The following is a 20,076-nucleotide window of genomic DNA, read 5'->3' as shown; positions in this document are numbered from 1 at the left end:
AGCGCTGCTTGTGACTTGAACAAATCCAGATATATGAAAGAATTATTATCTGTAATAAAATGGGTCATTTGGAGAGTTCTGCGGCTGGTACAAAATTGAACTAAACACGCTGCCTCTGTCCTGTCTGTCTAGGTCAGTCCATTCATAAATGATAACACGCGGCAGAAATTCCTCGTCTACAGCGGCAACAATTATCAGGGAGTGGGAGGACTCGTAGATTACATTGACAAAGAGATTATCCCTGACTTTCTCGGGGGAGATTGTCTGGTAAGCTACTTTACTTTATCACATTTATAAAAATAGAAAGGACGATATTTTTTCACCTTTTGGGTTACTGCTGTTTGGTCTACAGGAAATTATTAACACTTTGACCTTTCCTGGACAATTTATTGTTTTTCACGCTGTTAAGCAACAGAAGGGAGCTTAGTGTAATAATGTATGAAAGGTGTGCTTGTTTGGCCTTGCTGACTGGGCTGTACTTTTCAGTGCAATGTCCCAGAGGGTGGCCTGGTTCCAAAATCCCTCTATCAAACTGAGGAAGACTTGGAAAATTCCGATCATATCAAACTATGGACAGAGACCATCTACCAATCAGCTCATGTCTTTAAAGGAGCTCCCCATGAGGTAATAAGCACATCAAGCAACGATGCAGAGCTGTATAATTGCGCCTCCATTTACTGTTTTAAGGGACTGTTGAGTTATGCAATCCATCTGGCACTTGACAATTCACATACCCTGTTATGAAAGACCTTCACAGCAATTATTCTGGCAGAATATAATCATTATCAAGTGTCTGATGTCACTGCCTAAAGGAACATTCAAGCCCCCGCAAAACACTTTGCAATGCTCATGCTGTAATGCAATGTTCAAAAAATGCACTGAAGCAACAGCATAATGATTAACAATGGTTTTGATCCCTACAAGATTGTCATTGAGATCCTGGAGGGCTCCTCTGTCATCACCTGGGACTTTGATATCCTGAAAGGAGACTTGGTGTTCAACATCTTCCACTCCAAAAGGTCCCCACAGACGGCCAAGAAAGATCCGGCAACCTCAGCGCCCGGAGTCAATAACGTCCAGCTTATAGAGAGGAGCTGGGTGCTGGGCGTGGACTACAGCATGGTGGAGTCTCCCCTAATGTGCCGAGAGGGAGAGAGCATCCAGGTCTGTATAAACAGTTATTTCAGCATATGTGGCCTTGAACGAGTTTGTCAGTTCTCCTTTGACCTCTCACTAATAAGGTGTTTCCGCCCACAGAACTGCTGCTCACTGGATGTTTTTAGTTTAGCGCTCCACTCTAGGTAAACTCTAGAGACTGTAGTGCATGAAACTCACAGGAGGGCAGCTGTTTCTGAGATGCTAGAACCATTACATCTGGCAACAATACTCATACCATAGTCAGAATTGCTTAGACCACGCATCTTGCCCATTCTGATGTTTAATTGAACAACTAAACCTCTCCATCATGTCTGTAAGCTTTACATTTTCAGTAGCAGCCACATGATTCCCTGTTTGGAGGAGCAGGCAATTTGCGTTAGCGATCAGGTGTACCAAATAAAGTGACCACTGAATGTGTACACTTGGGGTCAGAAGTAGAAATATTAGTTTAGGTAAATTATGTTATGTTTTTAGACTGTTCTTATGAATATGTGATCTAAAAGAACAACTGATAGCTAGCTAGAGCTATGAAGTCATTGATATGGATGTGGTAGTGAGGAAGTGACAGCATTAGTGAGTATGACAGTTACAGCGTGGACCTGTCTGCTCTCCACAGGGCTCTCACATTACCCGCTGGCCCGGCCTGTACATCCTGCAGTGGAAGGTGACGGGTCACGTCTCCAACTCTGGCACCGCCCTGCCCCGTGTGGATGACGTGCTGGCCTCACTGCAAGTCTCCTCCCACAAGTGCAAGGTCATGTACTACACCGAGGTGCTGGCCTCCGAGGACTTTAGGTAGGGCCTTCCGTGACCCATCTAGTCCTACACAGCTTTCAGCCATTTTATGCATTCCTTGCTGAAATTAGAACATACTTTAGATGATGTTTGCTAGTTGAAGCAGTACTATTAAGACTATACTTGTCTGTGCACATTATTATTTTCAGTATCATTGATATTGATGAAAGATTAAATATGATTCTGAGCAAGTATTTACCTGCCACTATAAATTTTTGATTCCAAAATAAGTACATTGCTGTTGTATTGCAGGTGTATTACTGTTTTGGGGAAAAAATTACATGTTATAATTATGAAATTCCATGCAAAGTGATTCTAGCTCTGTGCATACTGGTATTCACTGGTTTACACTTAGTATAGCATTATCTGGCTATAAAGAAGCACTTTTTATTTTAGCAGTGGCAGTAAATATTAATTGTCTGCTATTAAGGAATATTAGGAATCTTCTGGTGTCCAGGCATTGCGAAGGTTCTTTCACATGAGAATGGACTGGCATCTAGGACTACCAAGAGTTTGTAACTTAAAACCCTTTAGTCACAAATACTACACTGCTTTGACTTTGTTGAGGACAGATCTGAGAAAGTGCCTGTGGTTGAGCTCTGTGCGTTTGTGTGTCACGCAGGGGTTCCATGACGAGCCTGGAGTCCTGTCACAGCGGTTTCTCTCAACTAAGCGCTGGAACCACATCCTCCAGCCAATCACAGAGCAGCTCCCTCATCTCCAGATAGTCCCTCAGGACCTGGGGCAGCTTCACTATGAGCCACAATGGGCACAAACAAATATTCAAGATATTCAATCAGACAGACCGATACACAGACCGCATACAGAAATCCACCCAAACCAACAACTTTCACTAGCATTTTCTGTAAAGTGTCCTTCATAATTACATTACATCATTAGCACAGTTATGAAATATCTTTCTCCATCAATATGAATCAGAATGTAATGGAAATGGAATATTTGATAGATGGAAATTTAGCATAGCCTATGACATTCTATGTCATTGACGTAAGAATTTGATTAAGTAGTGTATATGAAGGTTTTACATAGGTCCTATATCGGAACCTTCACTGGGCACAGTACATAATATTGACACCTTATATATGCATACATACTCCTACAGATATCAACAAAACATATAAGAAGGGCTAGATAACCACAAGTGGAAAACCGTATGCTACTATGAACAGTCCAGGTATTGTAAGTATGCATTTGAGCTACAATGTTTTTTAAATGTTTGAAGATAACGTAGAAAAATAAGGCATACATTTCTCACCTCAAAGAGGACAGAGAAAAGGTACTGTGTCTTGATTATAATGTGCATTCAGCTGCAGCGATTGCTGTACATATTTTTCTATGGGCTTAACAAATATGGCCACTGCGAATAGGGCCACCGCAAGAGCAATTTTCATGCAACTGAAACGTTCTCTGATGCCTATACTAATTAACTCTCGGTTCATATGTCCATCTAACAATGCAATAGAGGTGATGTGCATGGGTGACCACTATAGTCCTCCTGTAGTTGCTGCTAAGACCTCCCATTTCCACGTTTCATTTGTTTTAAAACGAAACTGAAGAGCCTGGCTCCTTTCGAAAAAGCACAGGCATCGTGTTCCGGCATGTTCTCGGCGCAGTTCTGTTCTTAAGTGCATGTCCTAGAGAAACTGCAGGAACTCTGTGGGACACAACACTGAAACCTGCATAGCACAGCATCCCAAACTGTGCAACCTTAACTAGCACAGGGCTATAATCTGTAAATAGATTTCAATTTTCTGTGTAATTCAAAGCCATATTTGTTTTAATGCTGTAGTGTTCAGGAGAATAGAATGTGACTGAAAGGGAAGCTTCAAGACTAAGGACCTTTTGATTACTCAAGGGCTTTTTATATCAGCAATACTGAGGAAGCACAGTCGATGCACTGATGTAAAGTCAACTTCTGAGCCAAGAGGCTTTAATTATTTACTGCCTTAAAACTCCATTTTGATTTGAAGTTAAAACAGCCATTAATTAGAATGAGCCTCTTACCAAATAGAGGGATTTAGATTTTATTGAAAGAATTCAGATAATACTGAGAAACTAGAAAACAAAAAAAGCACATTTGAGGGTAAATATTTTGCTTAATTTTTAAGGCTCTTTTCACAAAACTATTTACACATTTTAAAATGGAAGAAAGTTGAAGATGAATACAGGGAGTTTTCTAAAGTTAATATGAAGACTGTAAATGTGATTATTTCCACTGTTGACAGGGTAACTGGCAGAAGTGACAGTACGTAGTTATTCATTTTAAAAATTATATACTGTCTTGGGAGAACAACTATATTTTTAAAATAATATCCATAGAAAAATTGAAAGCCATTAATATTGCATTCACAGTTTATACTGTAGCTACTACAAACTGCATTTTAAACTAAAAAAGTAATTTTATGAAAGGAAGATGAACTATATTCATGTAACTGGATGGCAAATGTCCATGTTATTACTGTAAAATAAACAACTGCAAAGAAAGCCTGGTGTTTTGCTTTGTTTGGCGTCATATCTTCAAATATAACAGAGCGGTAGGATGATGCTGAAGTGTCCTCGGTTAGCATGATATTCTAATTCATAATTAAAAATAATAGAGAAAAATGGGACACAGTAAATTATATTTTACGACATTCAACACCTCAGGATTTAAGCTTTAATTACCTGTTTATTGGGATTAAGATTCTGAGAATGACACACATAGTCGTACAAGAACATACCAAAGGAAATACAATTAGTCTGTGGAATTTCAAACGGAATGAGAAAAGCGCACGTTTTGGCCTGGTGGTGGTCCTGTTCTCAGGAGTGTATGAAGGGGACCCACTTGTTCCAGTTGGCCTCGTGAGGGAAGACCTTGCTGAGCCTCAGGCAGCAGTCCACCTCGGGCTCGTAGAACGCGGTGGCGTTGTCTCTGAGCTTCACCCCTTCATCCTTCACCTCGGCCGCACGCGCGGGAGAGAAGAGGGACGCCCGGGGCCGTCCCATCATGTACCTCTTCCGCACGCACCCCATCTCCTCCAGACCCTGGGGAAAGGCACGCTTTTAGTCCTCAAGTCTTAAGAAAATGAGACCAGACAGCCTCTACACAAGGCCCCACACTGAAGGCCTAAGTCATGTAGTCAAAAAAAATTTAAAACAATCAATCAGTCTGCTGAGAACAGACAAGCCAAGAGAGAAATCAATCATCTTAAGAAGTTATCATAAGCCCCCACAGGAACCGTCTCCTCGTGCTCTGATTGGCCAGTGAGAAAGCTGGCAGAAGAGAGCTGAGGAAGGCTCACCTGCAGAAGGTCCAGAAGGACCACGGGCTGCAGGACGCCTCGGTAGTGCTCCACCAGTGCCGACTCGGGGAGGCCCGGCTTGGACATGATGTGCGAGAGCAGCGACTCCAGCATGCCCTTGCACACGGGCTTGTTCAGGCTCCCGTCCACGATGCGCCAGGGCCGGCTGATGAAGCTCACCTTGTCGAACGCACTGCGGGGACAGGGGAGAGCCGACAGCTGAGGTGACAAGCAGCAGGGCGACAACACCCAGGAGCACATACCATCTGGAACAAGGTGCCCCCAGAGCAAGGAGGATGCACTATTGTGCTCATGTGTACATATAGGGTGAAGGCCAGGGGGAATATTTTGCTCATGCATTTGGTTTTCTCTGCTGGTAAATAATGTCATTGGTGATATGAAATGACAACTGGAATGTTTACCTTTCAACATGGCTGTCATTTCCATCTGCAAAAATAAAAATAAAAAAAACAGAGTGAACATCTGGTTACAAAGTGGGAACAACTGGGAGGGAGTGAAAATTTATTTAAATTTTGGCAATTAGCAGAATTAGCAGCGACTTACTGAACATAAGTGCATGCAGAAAAGGTTTGGACAACCAAATCATTAGGGTTGCAACCAATCATTGCTATCAATACATAACTTAGAAATAGTCACTACATACAGCTAAGACATAGTTAAAGTAAGAGCTATAATAGATGCAATAGGGAGAGAGTGTCGTGCGTTAAGTAGCGAATGGGTTTGAGGACATGATTTTAGATGAAACACACGGGAGGCTAGTAAAGCCATGATAAACATTCAGCATTAGGTCAGCCATATAAGCAGGCGTGTTCTCAGTCTGAGACAAAAGATACGACTGTAACATTACAGGAGCTTATTCCACCACTGGGGGGCTGGAAGAAATAAGCAGCAGCATCACACCAATGATAAAACGCTAGCATAAATGTCCTATTTGAATCCAGCACTGTACACACCTGGAGAAAGCACGTACCTTTAGTCTGAGTGTGCTCTGCATCCGTGCTCTCACTGGACTGAGCAGGAGGATCACCGACGGGAGATGGCGGTAGGGGTGACGCTTCGTCCGGCCCCTCTCCTCCCTCCCAAGTTGGGGCCTCTCCTTTAGCGGTATCCTCCATTTGGGCCCCGTGCCCCGCATCTGTGTTGGGCCCCGCATCTGCGTCGGGCCCCGCATCTGCATCCGGCCCTGCATCTGCATCCGGCCCTGCTGACTGTTCGGAGAATTCCATTCCCTTGGGTGCATGAGCGCTCGCTGGCTCCGCCTCTTCACTGAGACGCCTCTTTTTTCCGGAAGCCGATTCCTTCTCCGTTTCCAAGGCGGGCCTTTTCCTCGGGGGCGCCGGCTGCTCTTCCCCCCCCTGTGGCCGGGTCCTCTTCCTGGGCGTCAGCTTTTGTGAGGAGGGGTCCTTGCTCCTGCTAGGCTGCCTCTCGGCAGTTTGGGTGTGCACTAGCCAGGGGTCGGCATATTTCACAGCCACCACGCGCACAGTTTTCCCTCCGACAACCAGCATCTCCTCCAGGTTCACTAGGTCCTGTGCAAGAATACAACGTTGAAGCAAGCGGTTGAACATGATCAAAGCTACAAACTGACAGTCCTGGAAACCTATGATTCCAAAAGACTTCTGACAATAGCCCAGTATCCATCAAACGTAAGAGAAATACAGACTTCAGCAGCCCTCACCTGCAGGTACTGATGGAATGTTCTGGTCCTGCCGTCCCGCGCCTCCTCGAGGGCGGAGAAGCTGCGGCTGAGCTCCAGCCTGTCGCAGCCGAAGGACCCGGCGGCTTCCAGGGCGGCGCGGATGTCGAGCGCGGCCCGCAGGTCCTCGGCGCTGTAGCCGTACGCGTTGACGCAGCGGTCGCTGAAGCTCTCCGAGGCGCCGGAGTCGCCGGAGCGCCTCATTAGGTAGGTGAAAAGCTTGGGCAAGCAGGCCTCCCCCTGCAACCCGCCATCTATGAGGCTGCCGTCCCCTGCGGCAACGACAAAACACGAGACAGAAACGGGACTCAGTCCTTCCCACCGACTCATACCGACCGAGCAACCTGCGGGAGGCGTTTCAATACATGAGCGTGATGACGACACCGCAAGGAAGAGGCCTCGGGGTGGGCTGCACAGAAGAGCGGGACTCACAGTCAGAGCTGAAGAGGGCGTGGGCAGGGGTGTTGCGAAGCTTCACCCTCATGGTGCAGGAGTTGACCACCACGTTGTCACAGGTGTTGAGGTTGCGCATGCTGACGATTCCCGGGACGGAGAGGCCCCGCATCAGCAGGTAGTTGGTGCGGGAGGCCTGACGGGGATTCACCTCAAACTTCTTCTTCCCTTCGCCCTCCTCCATGTCGTCGTCCTCGTCATCTTCTGCCACGTCCTTTCCGGCACTGAGACAGAAAAGCAACGTTTCTCGACCAGCATGAGGCACACCTGATCAAGACTTTTACATAGGACTCCCGTTCAAAGGAAGAACCACAGGTTCCTGACTGGCCCAGTTAGGAAAGGCACACATCAAGAGCACAGACTTCAGCTGCAGAGCTCACTACATGGGTGCAGAGTGAGAACATTGCCACTGACAATTCCTAAACTAAGGCCTGTATAGAAGCACGCAGGATTAGACATGCATTATGTCATATATATTTGCATTTAGAATTTATGGACTTAATTTATGATACAATTGTATTGAAAACCAGTTAAAGCTGATTAAATATTCATGCAGTGCTGGGACGAGCGCATGTCCCCAGTTACCTCTTTATTAACTCGTTCTCCACCAAGGTGCTGTCCACCACCACGATCTGGTCAGGGATGGTCAGCTCCACGGACAGCAGGCCCAGCACCATCAGGCTCATGCAGATCACGCAGGCGCCACCACTGCCGTCCAGGGGGAACAGGACCATGTCCGACTCAGGCTCTGGCTCGGTCTCGCTCGTCTCCTGGTTCTGAAATACGAACTTGTTGGGCCGGTCATCCTTCCCGCAGCTCCGCAGGGTTTCCAGGAACTCGAAGGCCTCGGTGCAGATGGTGTTAGGGATGCGCCAGGTGAAGCACCTGGGCAGGGCGGGGTCAGGGACAGAGGAGGGAACGAGACAACAGCTGGTCAGACATTCCTTTGGACCACTTGCCTCAGTCCTTAGAGACTACCCTCCCACATCTACACCCTTCCGTTTCTTTAAAAATGCTGCCAGTCTTTGACCATATACAGCAGGGCTGCCCAGGTCTTGTTCCTGGAGATCTACCATCCTGTAGGTTTCCATTTCACCCTGATTTACCATCCTGTAGGTTTCCATTTCACCCTGATTTGGCACGGTTGGAGTGAAAACCTACAGGACGGTAGATTTTCAGGAACAGGAATGGGCAGCTCTAATATACAGTAATAGAAAAAAAGATTTTCATCCTGAATTTAGATAATGGTTTATTTGTGTCCTATGCCTCAAACAAAAGACTTCACTTTGGAACAAGAAAGAAAGTCTGGAACCTTCAAGTCAGTGCAAAGGGTTGGACAACATTATATATTTAACCTATGTTGTCTTTCTAACCTCGAAATATTTACTTGATGCCATACAAAAACAATTATACCTAGTAAGTTAAAAGTATAAATACACAGTTATTTGGGCATAATGAGTAATGAAGTCTTATGACGTGTGGTCACAGAGTACGCGATGCCCACCTGTAGTAGGTCTGAGACAGCTGGTAGGACATGGGAAGAAAAGGCAGCGCCCGGCACTTCTTGGGCCCAAAGATCTTGTGAACGCGGCGACGATTCACAAGGCCTTGCTTCTGACACTTCAGAAAGGCCCTGTAAAGAAGCTCTTGCTTGTACCTGCTGTATATATGGAAGGTCTGATGCAGGAAAGTGAGAGTGAGTGGTGTGTGTGTGTGTGTATGTGTTTGAGAGAGAGAGGACAAACAGATAATAGTTTTAGCAGCGAAAACTTTCTTGATGTTAAATAGTGATTAATTACATCCATATTTGAAGCCAGATTTTCTGTTCATATTTATAGGTTACATTTTGGGAAGCTATAAGAGAACAGCAGGTTTTCAGTCAATTACCTGAAAGGAGCGACAGCTCTTCATTTGTATGGTGGACAGCACCAGGGTGCTCTGGATCAAGTTATTGAGCACCAGGGAATGGATGTCTTCAACGCTGCAATTACAACATTGGCTTTGTCAAGACTACCTTCCTGAAATGGGAAAGCACCCATTCTCAAAGGTGCACTTCACTGTATGCCATATTACCTGGTGAGGGTGTCCTTCATGTTCTCCTCAGAGTCCTCTCCGATGGCATAGACCTTGAATCTGTGAAGAGTCACCACAGCACCAATGCTAATGTAGAAAAGCACTGTACATTTGCGCTATTCTTCAGCAAACTTTTAACTTCCTTCTCATCCCTCCCGTACACAGACACAAACCTTTTGAAAAGATCCTCTTTGCTGTCGGGGATTTCAAAAGAACAGTCTCCTGAATCTGTGCTGAACTTCTGCCTCAGGGTGGCGACAAACTCCTTGAACTCAGAGGCGCACACCTAAAATGGGAGGTTAGTCTCTCAACAATGCCCAACTACAAGACAGGATACAAAACAACAACTAGCTCATCATTTCCCTCTGATCAAATGAGAACCTTTAAAAAAGACTTCAGCCCCAGAGATTCACTGGGGCTACAATACAAAAACCAAAGTCTTTCCAGACTAACATGGTTCATGATACCCTTAATACAAAAGGCTACGGATTAGTAAACATTTCACATGGGTTTCGAGGCTAACAGTATTTGTTATGCTTTAGTAACACAAAAAAAACTATGCAGAAATGGGGTCAGAAAAAGATTCATTCATTCATCGCGTGCAACCCAAACCCCATTAAGCACCATTTGTCAGTCCTACCTCTGAGTCCTCGTAGTTGTTGCTCCTGTTCTGAAAGTCCTCAACGAGAGATTTATCTTGGTACACCTCTGCCAGGCATATTCTACGGGCAAAAAGTACATCCGGAGATAAAAATATTAAAACTGGATTTGTTTGTGAATTAAATGGATGTTATCAGACCAGATGGTGTTGCTCCTGTGCTGTGATTAAAGGGGTGGGGGGGGGGAAGTCTGAAATTTAAATGTTAAAAACAATAAAGCTCCACTTGCACAGATGTGTGTCTGCCTGAGAAGAAGCTTTGCAAGGGGGGAATTAAAAGCCAGCAAACGCATAAAGGTACAGCATTTCACAAAAAGCCAGGTGACCGTGCCAGATTACAGCAAGAGAGCCTAAAGTCACATGACCCACTTGAAGTTGAGGAAGGTCTGGGGGTTCTTCATGATGTAGCGCGAGCGCCGGCCCACCGACAGGGACGTCTTGTCCAGAGATTCCTCGAACTGAGCGTGGAGCTGGTCTCGCACCACTTGCCAGGGGACGAAGGGCTTCTTAATCTGCACAGCAGAACCGTAAGCACACACAGGCAGGTCAAGCTGGGGGCCCTTCAGCGAACCATTCTTGAATATCACTGCAGCTTCATCTGATTGTATGTCAGTAGCATTTTTTATATAGAAAAACTGCTCCAGTACAAAAAGCCTATTTAGGGGCTTCACGGCGTGTCCTGTACTTTTTTTTAAATCGGGTGAATAAAGGAGTGGTTTGAGGTTGACCAGCAATTAAAGAAACAAGACGAGCAAGTGACTTAACCAGGTAAGCCATTGGGAGGAACTGCACACACGTATCCAAGTTTACACAGCCGATCGCAGTGACAGTGGCTCACCTTGCGATTGAGAAAGTGGCTAGCAACACGGCACAGCATCAGAAGACTGTCCTCCCGCACGGTCCAAGTCACTCGCTGTCGAGTCATCCTCTTGAGGGCGGACAGGTCGGCTTCGTCGTGGAAAGGGAGGCGCGCCCGTTTTTTCGGAGGGTTCCCCACTAAAGCACCACGTGACAGACAGTGTCATTAACCGGTTTGCCTGCGTGTTTAATGCAAACCTTTAAAAAAAAGCATGTTTTGGCCCGAATGTTTTGGAGGCCGGAACTTCTCACCTTTTTTCTTCTTCTTGGCCTGCTTCGCGGGTTCCTTCTTCTGCTTCTTGCGCTTCTGTTTCTTCCCGCCCGCAACTCGCGAGTTCCTATCGCTGGACTCGACGGTGACCTGGATCTTTTCCTCCATCACTGGCAACCGGGGGTCCGTTCTGCTTCCTAAGGGCAACAGAGAAGCAGACATGTAGGCCTCCATTACAGTCTGTAACACATACACACAGACAGATATTACACAGCTCTACAAAGGTTCACACAAATGTCTCACACACAGCTTGAGATTCACAAAAAAAATCACGTAAAATCAAAGCAAGTTCAAAACCGTACATCCGCGCCTGACACTGTTAGTAAAATACACTTCACAACCTTCACTGCACATCTTAAATTCTTTAAATTAGGAATAGCTCCTTACCGCTAGGCATAGACAGAGGCAATAGGTGCTTGGACAGGAGATTGTTCAGTCTGAGGGTAGGGTTACTGTCATAAGAGCTGCCAGGCTGGAACAGAAGACAGGAGATATAAAGAACACACAAATAAAAATACCTGTGTGTTTTGTGAGTGTTGCTATTGCGATTGAGGACCGTGCTGAGGTACTGACCGTTCTAGGTTTGCAGAGGAGGTAGCTCATCCAGATCCAGTTCCGCTTCAAGTGGCTGAAGAAGGCGGAGTCCAATCCTCCGGCTCCCTTACCGTCCCCGGGAATCGCCCCATCGTCCGTCACCTCCGCGCTGCCCCTGTTCAGGACACACCCCCGAAAGTCGCTCGTCAGCCCCCGTGCTCGCCCGCTACTCCGCCCCAAACCCCCGACCGCGGGCCACACCCACTTTAGCGTATACGCCAACCGCGAGTACTTCTCGTCTGGCCGCATCTGCTCCGCAGGTTCCGCTTCTTCCTCCTCCGCGCCAGTGGCCTGACCCCTCCTGCGCGGGCCTCTTATCACACCTGGAGACGCGGGGAACGGCAAACTGCAGTGACTGCTCTGATGATTTCCACAGTGACCGGCCCGAAAGGGCACTGCTTGGAAAATGTGCATGTGCTGATGCGCTGATCTGACCACAGGGTGGCACTACAGCTCACACAGAGAGCGTCTAGGCCGGCCCTGCCAAGCGTGGCTGCCTACCCTGGGCGAGTGGACCGTGTGAACTGTGCCAAACAAACAGGTTTCACACACTCCACTAAAGCAGGGCTGCCCAGCCCCATTCCTGGAGATCTACCATCTGGTGGGTTTTCATTTCAACCCTAATTTGGCACATCTGACTCTACTAATTAACACCTCAACAAGATCTCTAGCTGTTCAGTGGTGTGTGCTTTGTTAGGGTTGAAGCAAAACCGATCTCCAGGAACAGCGTTGGGCAGCCCTGCACTACAGGGACCTTAAATAAGCAGATAAATTCAGAAAGGTCAGTTGCTAGGTAGATTAAAGGAAATATCACTAAAATAGAAGGAAACAGCACTGACTAAAAGAGAAGAGTGTACCTAAAGGGGTGTTAAGGCAGACACACTGCAGGTCAAACCAGTAGTTCTCCACATCTTGCAGGGTGTCGAAAACGTAACGGCGATGTTCGAAAGGCCGGCTTGACATAGCTAGATTATAGTGGGGCTCACAAGTGGTGGTGTCCACAATGGTGGCTTTCTTCCTCAGATAGACAAAGATCTAAGAAGGTAAATACAATGATAAATGCACTTAGTATAACAGTGACACCAGGCATAACATCATCCATCTTAATTCTGTACCCTTTAATGTCCTGATACAGTTATGTTTGCAATCCCTTAATCCTTTTACATGTCTTTATTTGAATATCTACACAAATTAACTGAGAAGAAAATCTACCTGATCTTTGTCTTGGAACTTTTCAATCGGTCCAAACTGCATTAGTCCCATGTAGCACAAGCGTTGCATACACTCATGAAAGCTAAATATATACCTCCTGTAACACACACAAAACATTGCATGGTACAGATTAAAAAGAATGCTCTTTTTCAATGGCAAATGCACACTAACCAATTCAAAACAGCCAAGTAAAAGAAGAGCATTATCTGAAGCCATGTACCTTTTGTATAAGAGCTGCTTTTTAATCTCCCCAGGAAGAAATCTAATGAGGTAGTGCTGCTTCACAGGGTCACTCAGGAATGCATCCAAACCGTCGACCTGTTTCAATCAGACAGACACGTTACAAACTCAGTACTGTAATTCAGCATTCAAGGAGGCTAAATCCTACATATATACAATCCTAAACATATATTACACTGATTTTTAAATTAACTTTTGAAGTCACACCTTTATGACAAAGTTTTGTCTTTGCCAATGTGCGTGAATGTACATATGTGAAAGAGCAGGCACCTGGTGGCTGACTTGGATGATCTGGACAAAGACGGAGAGAGGTAGTGAGAGCAGCATGTCGCTGGTGAGGGCCCAGCCGTAGCTGAATTCTCTGTGCAGGGGCGTTGGGGGTATGTACCTTCTCCATGTCAATTCGTCCACATACACTAAAAGAGACACACAAAATGGCGCCTGAGTTTTTATCATTTGTATTCAATGGTATTCAAAGGACTGATCGGGCATTTCATTTTACCTTTGATTTGATCGTTTTTGGTCTCGCTGACCGCTCCGTCCTTGTCGCCTGCCGTCCCTGACAAATGAGGATCGGGAGTGGAGGCTTTATCTTCAGTCTGATTGGACGACTGAGATTCTGAACTCTGATTGGCTGATTCATTCCGTTTACCCTCTTCTCCTTCTTCATCAGCACTTGACCTCCTCAAAGGATGGCCATAGATGAGGTACCACAGGAATAAGTGCACCAGTTTAAGGCGAGGTATTTTAGGCTGAAATCCAAGGGACCGACCAAGGCCTGGAACTACACACACAAAAAAAGATCATCACTTGATATTTTGCGACTTGCCCTTCAAAATGAAATCTTTCCAACATTTTCTCTTCTAGCTACAGAAATTTGGATTTACCAAATGTACCAACATAGTACACAGTACACTACCAATAGAAGGCCTGAAGGACTTCTCCTTGGCTTGCGCTTTTCCTTTGGTTCTGCTCACAGGCGTCTTCTGGGGACCGGCTCCCTTCTTTTTGCCCTTAGTGTCATCCCCTTGTTGGTTCTCTTCCTCCACATTAGCCTGAGGCACTTTCATCCTGTGAGAGAGACGGCAGCCCAGTCACACTTTCTGGCCTCCACCACAGCCCCTTCTCCAACCTGTTGGAAACTACTGATGGCAGATTGTAGCTGCAAGTACCCAATAACAGGTGGAGCCATTTCACGCTTGTTTTCAATTGTACTGTTTTGTATTGTACTTTTTCAGTGTGCTACAAACACTCAGCCTTTCAGTGCTTTTGAAGGTTTTTAAAAAAATGTTTTATCTCAATTAGACTCACCTGGATAAACTATAAAAAACAAATAATAGTAATAATAATTTTAATAATAATGAAAAAATAATAAAGATTTCACAGATTTACAATGAGTGTATCAATGATAAACATAAAGCTTCATTCTTCCATCACTTGTGAAACTCCTCTCACCTCTGTTGTGAATAGGAGCTTGAGATGCGGAATCTGATTTGTTCAATGGCACTTTTCACCAAGGGGTCATCTGGGGTTACGGAGGGATGGACCACAAACTCCACCTGAAACAAAAAACAAACAAAAAAAAAAAAGACGTGAAGCCAAATTGTTTCTTAGTCGAGAGATGTTGGCACAGAACTGAGGCTAAGCTCCTTGGTAAATAAAAGCCATACTGTTGATGTACAGGTACTGTGTCTCAGGCCTCTGTCCTGGTACCTTTTTGCTGATGCCATCCTGTATAATGGTGGTGCAGAACAGTTTGAGCATTCCCTCTCTGGAGAGGCTTCTCAGCAGCCTCATGATGGATTTTTTGCAGCATCTGGTAGACACTCCATCCTGCTTCTCCTCCTCCACGATCATCTTCTGCAGCCTGGTCAGAGGAGACGGTTGTCAGCAAAGACTCGTACATACAAACCAAACGTTGCCACACACCCGAGCTGCACAGTGAACGTTACTCACGAGTGCAGGCTGTCGATGAGTTTGACGCTGCGGATGGTTTCGATAATGAGGTTCTTGCGCTTCAGCAGCCGGTATGTCTGATGGGAATGCGGCATTCGCTGGGAACATTTCCCCGATTTGAGAAGCCGTGACTCCTGGGGTGAGAAGTGGGCTCCCGTGAAAACCTCAGAGAGGCCAGCACAGTCAGCAACTTTGGTTAGTCACAACTATTAAACGGCAAAAATAATAACTAAACAAACTAAAAAGACCTTTTGACCGATGACTTGCTCCACGATCGTCACGCTGGTGTCATTAACGTTACTGCTGTGTGCGCTCTGGCTGCAGGTTGTGTCCAGACTTGTGTCACCTTGGTCCACATCCTGCACCACCCGCTTGGTCTGGCTTCCACGCACTCGTTTAGGAGTAAATGCTGTGGAGAGAAAAGTAAATATGTGAGACACAGGAAGAAAAACCTTCGCTAACATCCCAACATAAGTGAAATATATCCAGCCTTACGAAGATGATACGCATGCTTAGATGCAATCAATCTGCTGCACATTGGACAAGGGTGCCAGCCAAACACTATAGTGTGTACTCACGCTTAATAGGTGTTGACTGCAGGATGGGAAAGTCCAGTTTGGTTTGTTTTAATGGGGTTGGCTTTAAGGACTTCTCTTTGAAAGGTTGTTTTGAATTTTTAGAAGGTTTTTTAGATGAGCTGCCTTTTGGTGTAGGCTGCTGCTGCTGCTCTGACAACATCTGCTCTTCCTCCACCATGGACACATCCTCCGCAGGCGGCGACAGCGACACCTCCACCTCGCTCACATCTGCCGTCTTGCCCGTCCTCAGCTGCTCGCTCCGCGCCTTCTCCTTCACAAACTGGCGATTCAAGTCACTCTGCTCCACGAAGATCTTGCTAATGTACTTGATGGTTCTCTGACGGCCCTCGTCCTCCATGAAGCCCTTTGGTGAAGACAGGTGCCGCTTTGAACCAATCACTCGCTAGCATTTCCGACAACAGGGTGGCAGTGTAGTATAATGGGTAAGGAACTGGTCTTGCAACCTAAAGGCCACAGGTTCGATTCCTGGGTAGGACACTGCCATTGTACCCTTGAGCAAGGTACTTAACCTGCATTGCTTCAGTATATATCCAGCTGTATAAGTGGATGTAATGTGAATGCTAAAGTTCTGTAAATCACTCTGGATAAGAGCGTCTGCTAAATGCCTGTAATGTAATGTGAACAATACTTCTTTTCAGAGGAATCAATAGAAAAAGCAGGTAAAGGTTCACACAGAGGGTTCATCAGAATATACCCTACCTTGATCATGTTGTTTCGTTCCAGATGACGGCATATCATGCGTCCTTCAAGCTTCCCCACATTCATGTGCCCTCTGAGAGCAGATTGGGAAATTCCTTTTGTTCCACTGCTTACAACTGTCCATCAAAAGATGCAAATTTAATGAGAAACCTGAACACGGATAATTTCTGTGTTGACCTGAATAGTACTTCCAATCACAATTTAGCACATTACTATAAAAAACATTTTTCCATTACACATCTATTTTTCTTTATCTGTGATCAGTAATGCACAAAGTTAGTTTTTTCTCATCATATTAATATTATTATTATTATTTCACACAGCTTGTAAACATGAGGGTCTGGACGCACTTATTTCATAGGCTTGCACTAGTGTGTCTAGCTCTCTGATGGGACCCTCTGAGTTAGGCTGGTTCCTATAACAGTCATCTTCATCGTTTTCGTCCTCATCCTCCACCTCCTTCTTCCTATACTCTCTCAAAAGCTTGATGCATCGCACCATGATATCCGTTCCTGCAGAAGAAACAAATGCATGCGCATTGGTGCACGTGCGTACTTCATGTCAGCATGTTTCGGATCGGCGGCCGTCTGGGAGAGCTACAGTACCTCTTTTGGTTTTACATGGTCCTGCATTAGGGTTCAGCTCCTCCAGCGGAACAGACACAATCTGAACCAGCTTGGCAGCCATCATGTACTGGTACACACGCTTGAACGTCCGCTCGCACACACACTGGAAAAGAGAAGGAACGCCACTGCGACTTTCAATTTCCATCATAAAACTGCTTTTCCTCCAAAGGTGCTGATCAGATTCTTAAGTTTTAAACACATACATTAAATACATCTTACCAGCTGCTCTCGCAGTTTGATCATCGCACCAATATTTTTTGGGCATACAGACAATATGTTGGAGGTTTTCTCCATCAGGATGTCATACTTGCTCCTCCTAAAATATTGTAAAAAATAAAATAAATAAATAAATAAATAAACGCACTGCTGCATTTTAGAGCTCCGCTAACATTTTGTTTTTTTATTGTTGTGTTCATAAATGATGTGCAGAAAAAAAGGAAATCAAAATTCTCATGGCATATCAAGAATTGAACGGACATTACATTTGACACATTCACTAATCAAATCAACCACGTTCAAGGACAGACGGTGGCTATTATAAAACTCTGAGGCAATTATTATTACTGTTATCATTATTATTAGTAGTAATAGTAGTAGTAGTATAGTATGTTTTTGTGTCCACATATTTCATAAGCTGATGGATATAACTACAGTAATAGTTTAGCCTAAATTCAGTAGATACATCAACAGACTGCAGATGAGGTGCAATTTCACCTGTCCACATGGAATCTCTTGAGGAGGATAAGGATGGAATACTGTTGGCCACCGTTTGCCATTCGGATTACATGAGACTGGAGGGTGATCAGACCGTTCTTGTCCAGAGACTTCCTCAGGTAGTGCATTTTTCCAGCGTCTGTTCTGACAGATTGAAATATAAACAAACAACGTCATACATTATACATTTAACTGGAGGGCTGCAGCCTGGCTGGCTTTCTAAATGCTCTCCAAGTGGCAAAGGTTACAAGATATCAGACCTGGCATGAATAGTAATAAGTAGATTCAAAAATTAAATTAGAGATTGGATAAAAAATGACCTCTCTGGACTATTGCCTAAAAGCAACCCAAGAAGGAGATAGGAATTCTTTGCACTGTTTTCACAATAAATATATAAAATTATTTGAAGAAAGCATAACATTCAGTTAACATTGACAAAAGATGTATCTGTACTTGAAGATTCTGCTGTGTAGATCTCTTTGGAGCTCTCCCTGCCATCTTGCCCTGCCCAGTCGCTCCAAGATGCAGTATGAATGGTCTGACAATTTAAGGTCAGGATCCCCTTCACATCCAATCAAAGTCCTGAAACGGACCTTTTGAGATGCGACCATAACGAGCTTCTCTCCCCATCTGCATAACGTTGAATGAAGAAAAATAAGACTATGGTTAGAGCACAATACATTTGAAAAAACTGGCTAATAAATTGACGTGTTTGATGAGCAGTGGTTTCTTACTTATCAATGGCATCTTCAAGAGAGCTGCATGGTTTAAAGTCAACAGTCCTGACTTGACTGGTAATATTTTTCCGTTCTTCAAAAAACGGACAAGATCCTTGAATCCCGTCTTCGTTTTCCTGAATGACTTTGACAGGATAACAGTCTTCCGGTATGTCTGGAGATGGCGTTGCCCGCCGAACCTCCTGTATGCCGGTTTCTGGGTCGATCTCTGCAAACCTATAAAGCCATATGATATCAGGTAATCACTATAACAAGCCTCTGGATAACTTATCTGACGTCAGCTGACTTGCAAGAAAGGAACTTTAACGTTAGCTAGCTAGCACAAACAAATAGCCAGCAAGAAAGCTAATAGTACCTTCCTATTGGTTAGCAAACTTCACGTTGCAGACAGCAAGTTTTCCTGTTTTGTAACGTTGTCTACCTGAGCTTGTTAACGCTGCGCTGTCACTGAATTCAGGCTCAGACTTACCGGTCAAATAATTTGAGTTGCGCCCTTTCCCTTGGCAATTCGTATAATTCGATATCTGGATCACACACCAATGATTTCCAAAGAAGCTCCTTTGTAGCAAGGTCTAGCTTTAGAGGGAACTTGGGACTTCTGTCCTCAAGACGGATCCAGAGAGAAGAGATTGTTATCCCATCCAAACCTTCCAGAGCAACTTCATCGATAAGCATTTGGAGAGCATCCATCGTCGCACGTATGTGGAATTGCACAGAGAGCAATCACTACAATGCACAAAGCGTCCGATTTCACAGATTAAAGTAGAAACGGTTCGTGAATAAAATCGTACAAAACAGGCCCTTACACTAGCGTTACATGTTGAGCTAACGTTGGCGTAGCTAGCTTAGAACAACGTCTTGCTCCAACCGCTTGCCCTACGCTTGTGACGTTCTTCACATTTGACCTTCGACATTGTGCTTTACGTTTCATACGTGTTTTTCGGCATTCGTGTACATCATGTCAGTCTGGAAAAATATAAATAAATATCAGTCTGTCAGCTCAAATTTTCTGATAAATGTTGCAAGACGTTTGGCTTTGATAATAAGCTGAATTAAAATAATAACACCCGTTTTATAATGTAGAATTCTGGCTGCAGACACGAAATGCATAAGAAACAGACACTGATCTTAGAGGATGGCAATACAATTTAGCAGCACGATAAACATTGCAACCAAACTGGAAAGGTGCTACCGAGAGTGACAACTGGCTGGATTTTATTGCCCATTGTTAATGACAAATTATGCAGAGATGGGGTATCTTGACCTGTTTGAAAGGGGAATCAGTTGTTTTTTTCAGTCTTGTCACAAGTTAGTTTTATGAGACATTTATTTTCGTTTATTAGTGGTGCCCATTTACGGCCAAAACGCGTACGTAAATATATTGCACAAACACTGGTCTACACAGTGCATGGTG

General features: G+C 44.9%; 2 protein-coding genes across 6 annotated transcripts in view; one reads left to right on the top strand and one right to left on the bottom strand.

The window, feature by feature from the left end:
• LOC135248156 (SEC14-like protein 5) overlaps positions 1 to 4,458 on the top strand; it is a 30,757-nt gene extending 26,299 nt beyond the window's left edge. For all 5 annotated transcript variants that reach the window (XM_064322453.1, XM_064322455.1, XM_064322454.1 and 2 more), the window contains 5 exons: positions 133 to 267; positions 487 to 624; positions 925 to 1,164; positions 1,775 to 1,953; positions 2,576 to 4,458. In XM_064322453.1, coding sequence (XP_064178523.1) covers positions 133 to 267; positions 487 to 624; positions 925 to 1,164; positions 1,775 to 1,953; positions 2,576 to 2,681 — 798 coding nt within the window. In that variant the 3' untranslated portion in view covers positions 2,682 to 4,458. The remainder of the gene's footprint in view (positions 1 to 132; positions 268 to 486; positions 625 to 924; positions 1,165 to 1,774; positions 1,954 to 2,575) is intronic.
• Positions 4,459 to 4,622: 164 nt separating this feature from the next.
• On the bottom strand, positions 4,623 to 19,593 carry LOC135248155 (general transcription factor 3C polypeptide 1). Its single transcript, XM_064322450.1, has 38 exons — positions 19,471 to 19,593; positions 19,132 to 19,388; positions 18,660 to 18,878; positions 18,379 to 18,555; positions 17,926 to 18,069; positions 17,431 to 17,527; positions 17,191 to 17,314; positions 16,936 to 17,097; positions 16,586 to 16,701; positions 15,866 to 16,229; positions 15,536 to 15,696; positions 15,288 to 15,421; positions 15,045 to 15,198; positions 14,787 to 14,890; positions 14,251 to 14,402; positions 13,834 to 14,115; positions 13,602 to 13,747; positions 13,312 to 13,409; positions 13,092 to 13,188; positions 12,737 to 12,914; positions 12,085 to 12,202; positions 11,859 to 11,994; positions 11,673 to 11,757; positions 11,267 to 11,422; positions 10,995 to 11,152; positions 10,526 to 10,668; positions 10,139 to 10,220; positions 9,672 to 9,784; positions 9,499 to 9,558; positions 9,313 to 9,406; positions 8,930 to 9,102; positions 8,011 to 8,310; positions 7,405 to 7,649; positions 6,955 to 7,244; positions 6,247 to 6,805; positions 5,678 to 5,702; positions 5,256 to 5,448; positions 4,623 to 4,998 (listed from the first exon to the last, which is right to left on the bottom strand). The coding sequence occupies exons 2-38, from the start codon at positions 19,350 to 19,352 to the stop codon at positions 4,774 to 4,776; spliced, it is 6,285 nt and encodes a 2,094-aa protein (XP_064178520.1). The 5' UTR covers positions 19,353 to 19,388; positions 19,471 to 19,593; the 3' UTR covers positions 4,623 to 4,773.
• Positions 19,594 to 20,076: the final 483 nt, after the last annotated feature.

Source organism: Anguilla rostrata, chromosome 2 (genome assembly GCF_018555375.3).
Source record: "Anguilla rostrata isolate EN2019 chromosome 2, ASM1855537v3, whole genome shotgun sequence".
NCBI classification, from domain to species: domain Eukaryota; kingdom Metazoa; phylum Chordata; class Actinopteri; order Anguilliformes; family Anguillidae; genus Anguilla; species Anguilla rostrata.
Note: the sequence above shows the minus strand (reverse complement) of the source record. Positions and strands in the feature narration are given on the sequence as shown.

What these genes read in the sequence shown, in the direction of transcription:
- LOC135248155 (XM_064322450.1), bottom strand. Translation starts at nt 19,352, where the DNA reads ATGGATGCTCTCCAAATGCTTATCGATGAAGTTGCTCTGGAAGGTTTG. An exon ending in CTACACAGCAGAATCTTCAA is followed by an intron (nt 18,070 to 18,378) that starts GTACAGATACAT and finishes TCAATCTGTCAG; the next exon opens with AACAGACGCTGGAAAAATGC. An exon ending in TCAAACTGCGAGAGCAGCTG is followed by an intron (nt 17,315 to 17,430) that starts GTAAGATGTATT and finishes TCTCTTTTCCAG; the next exon opens with TGTGTGTGCGAGCGGACGTT.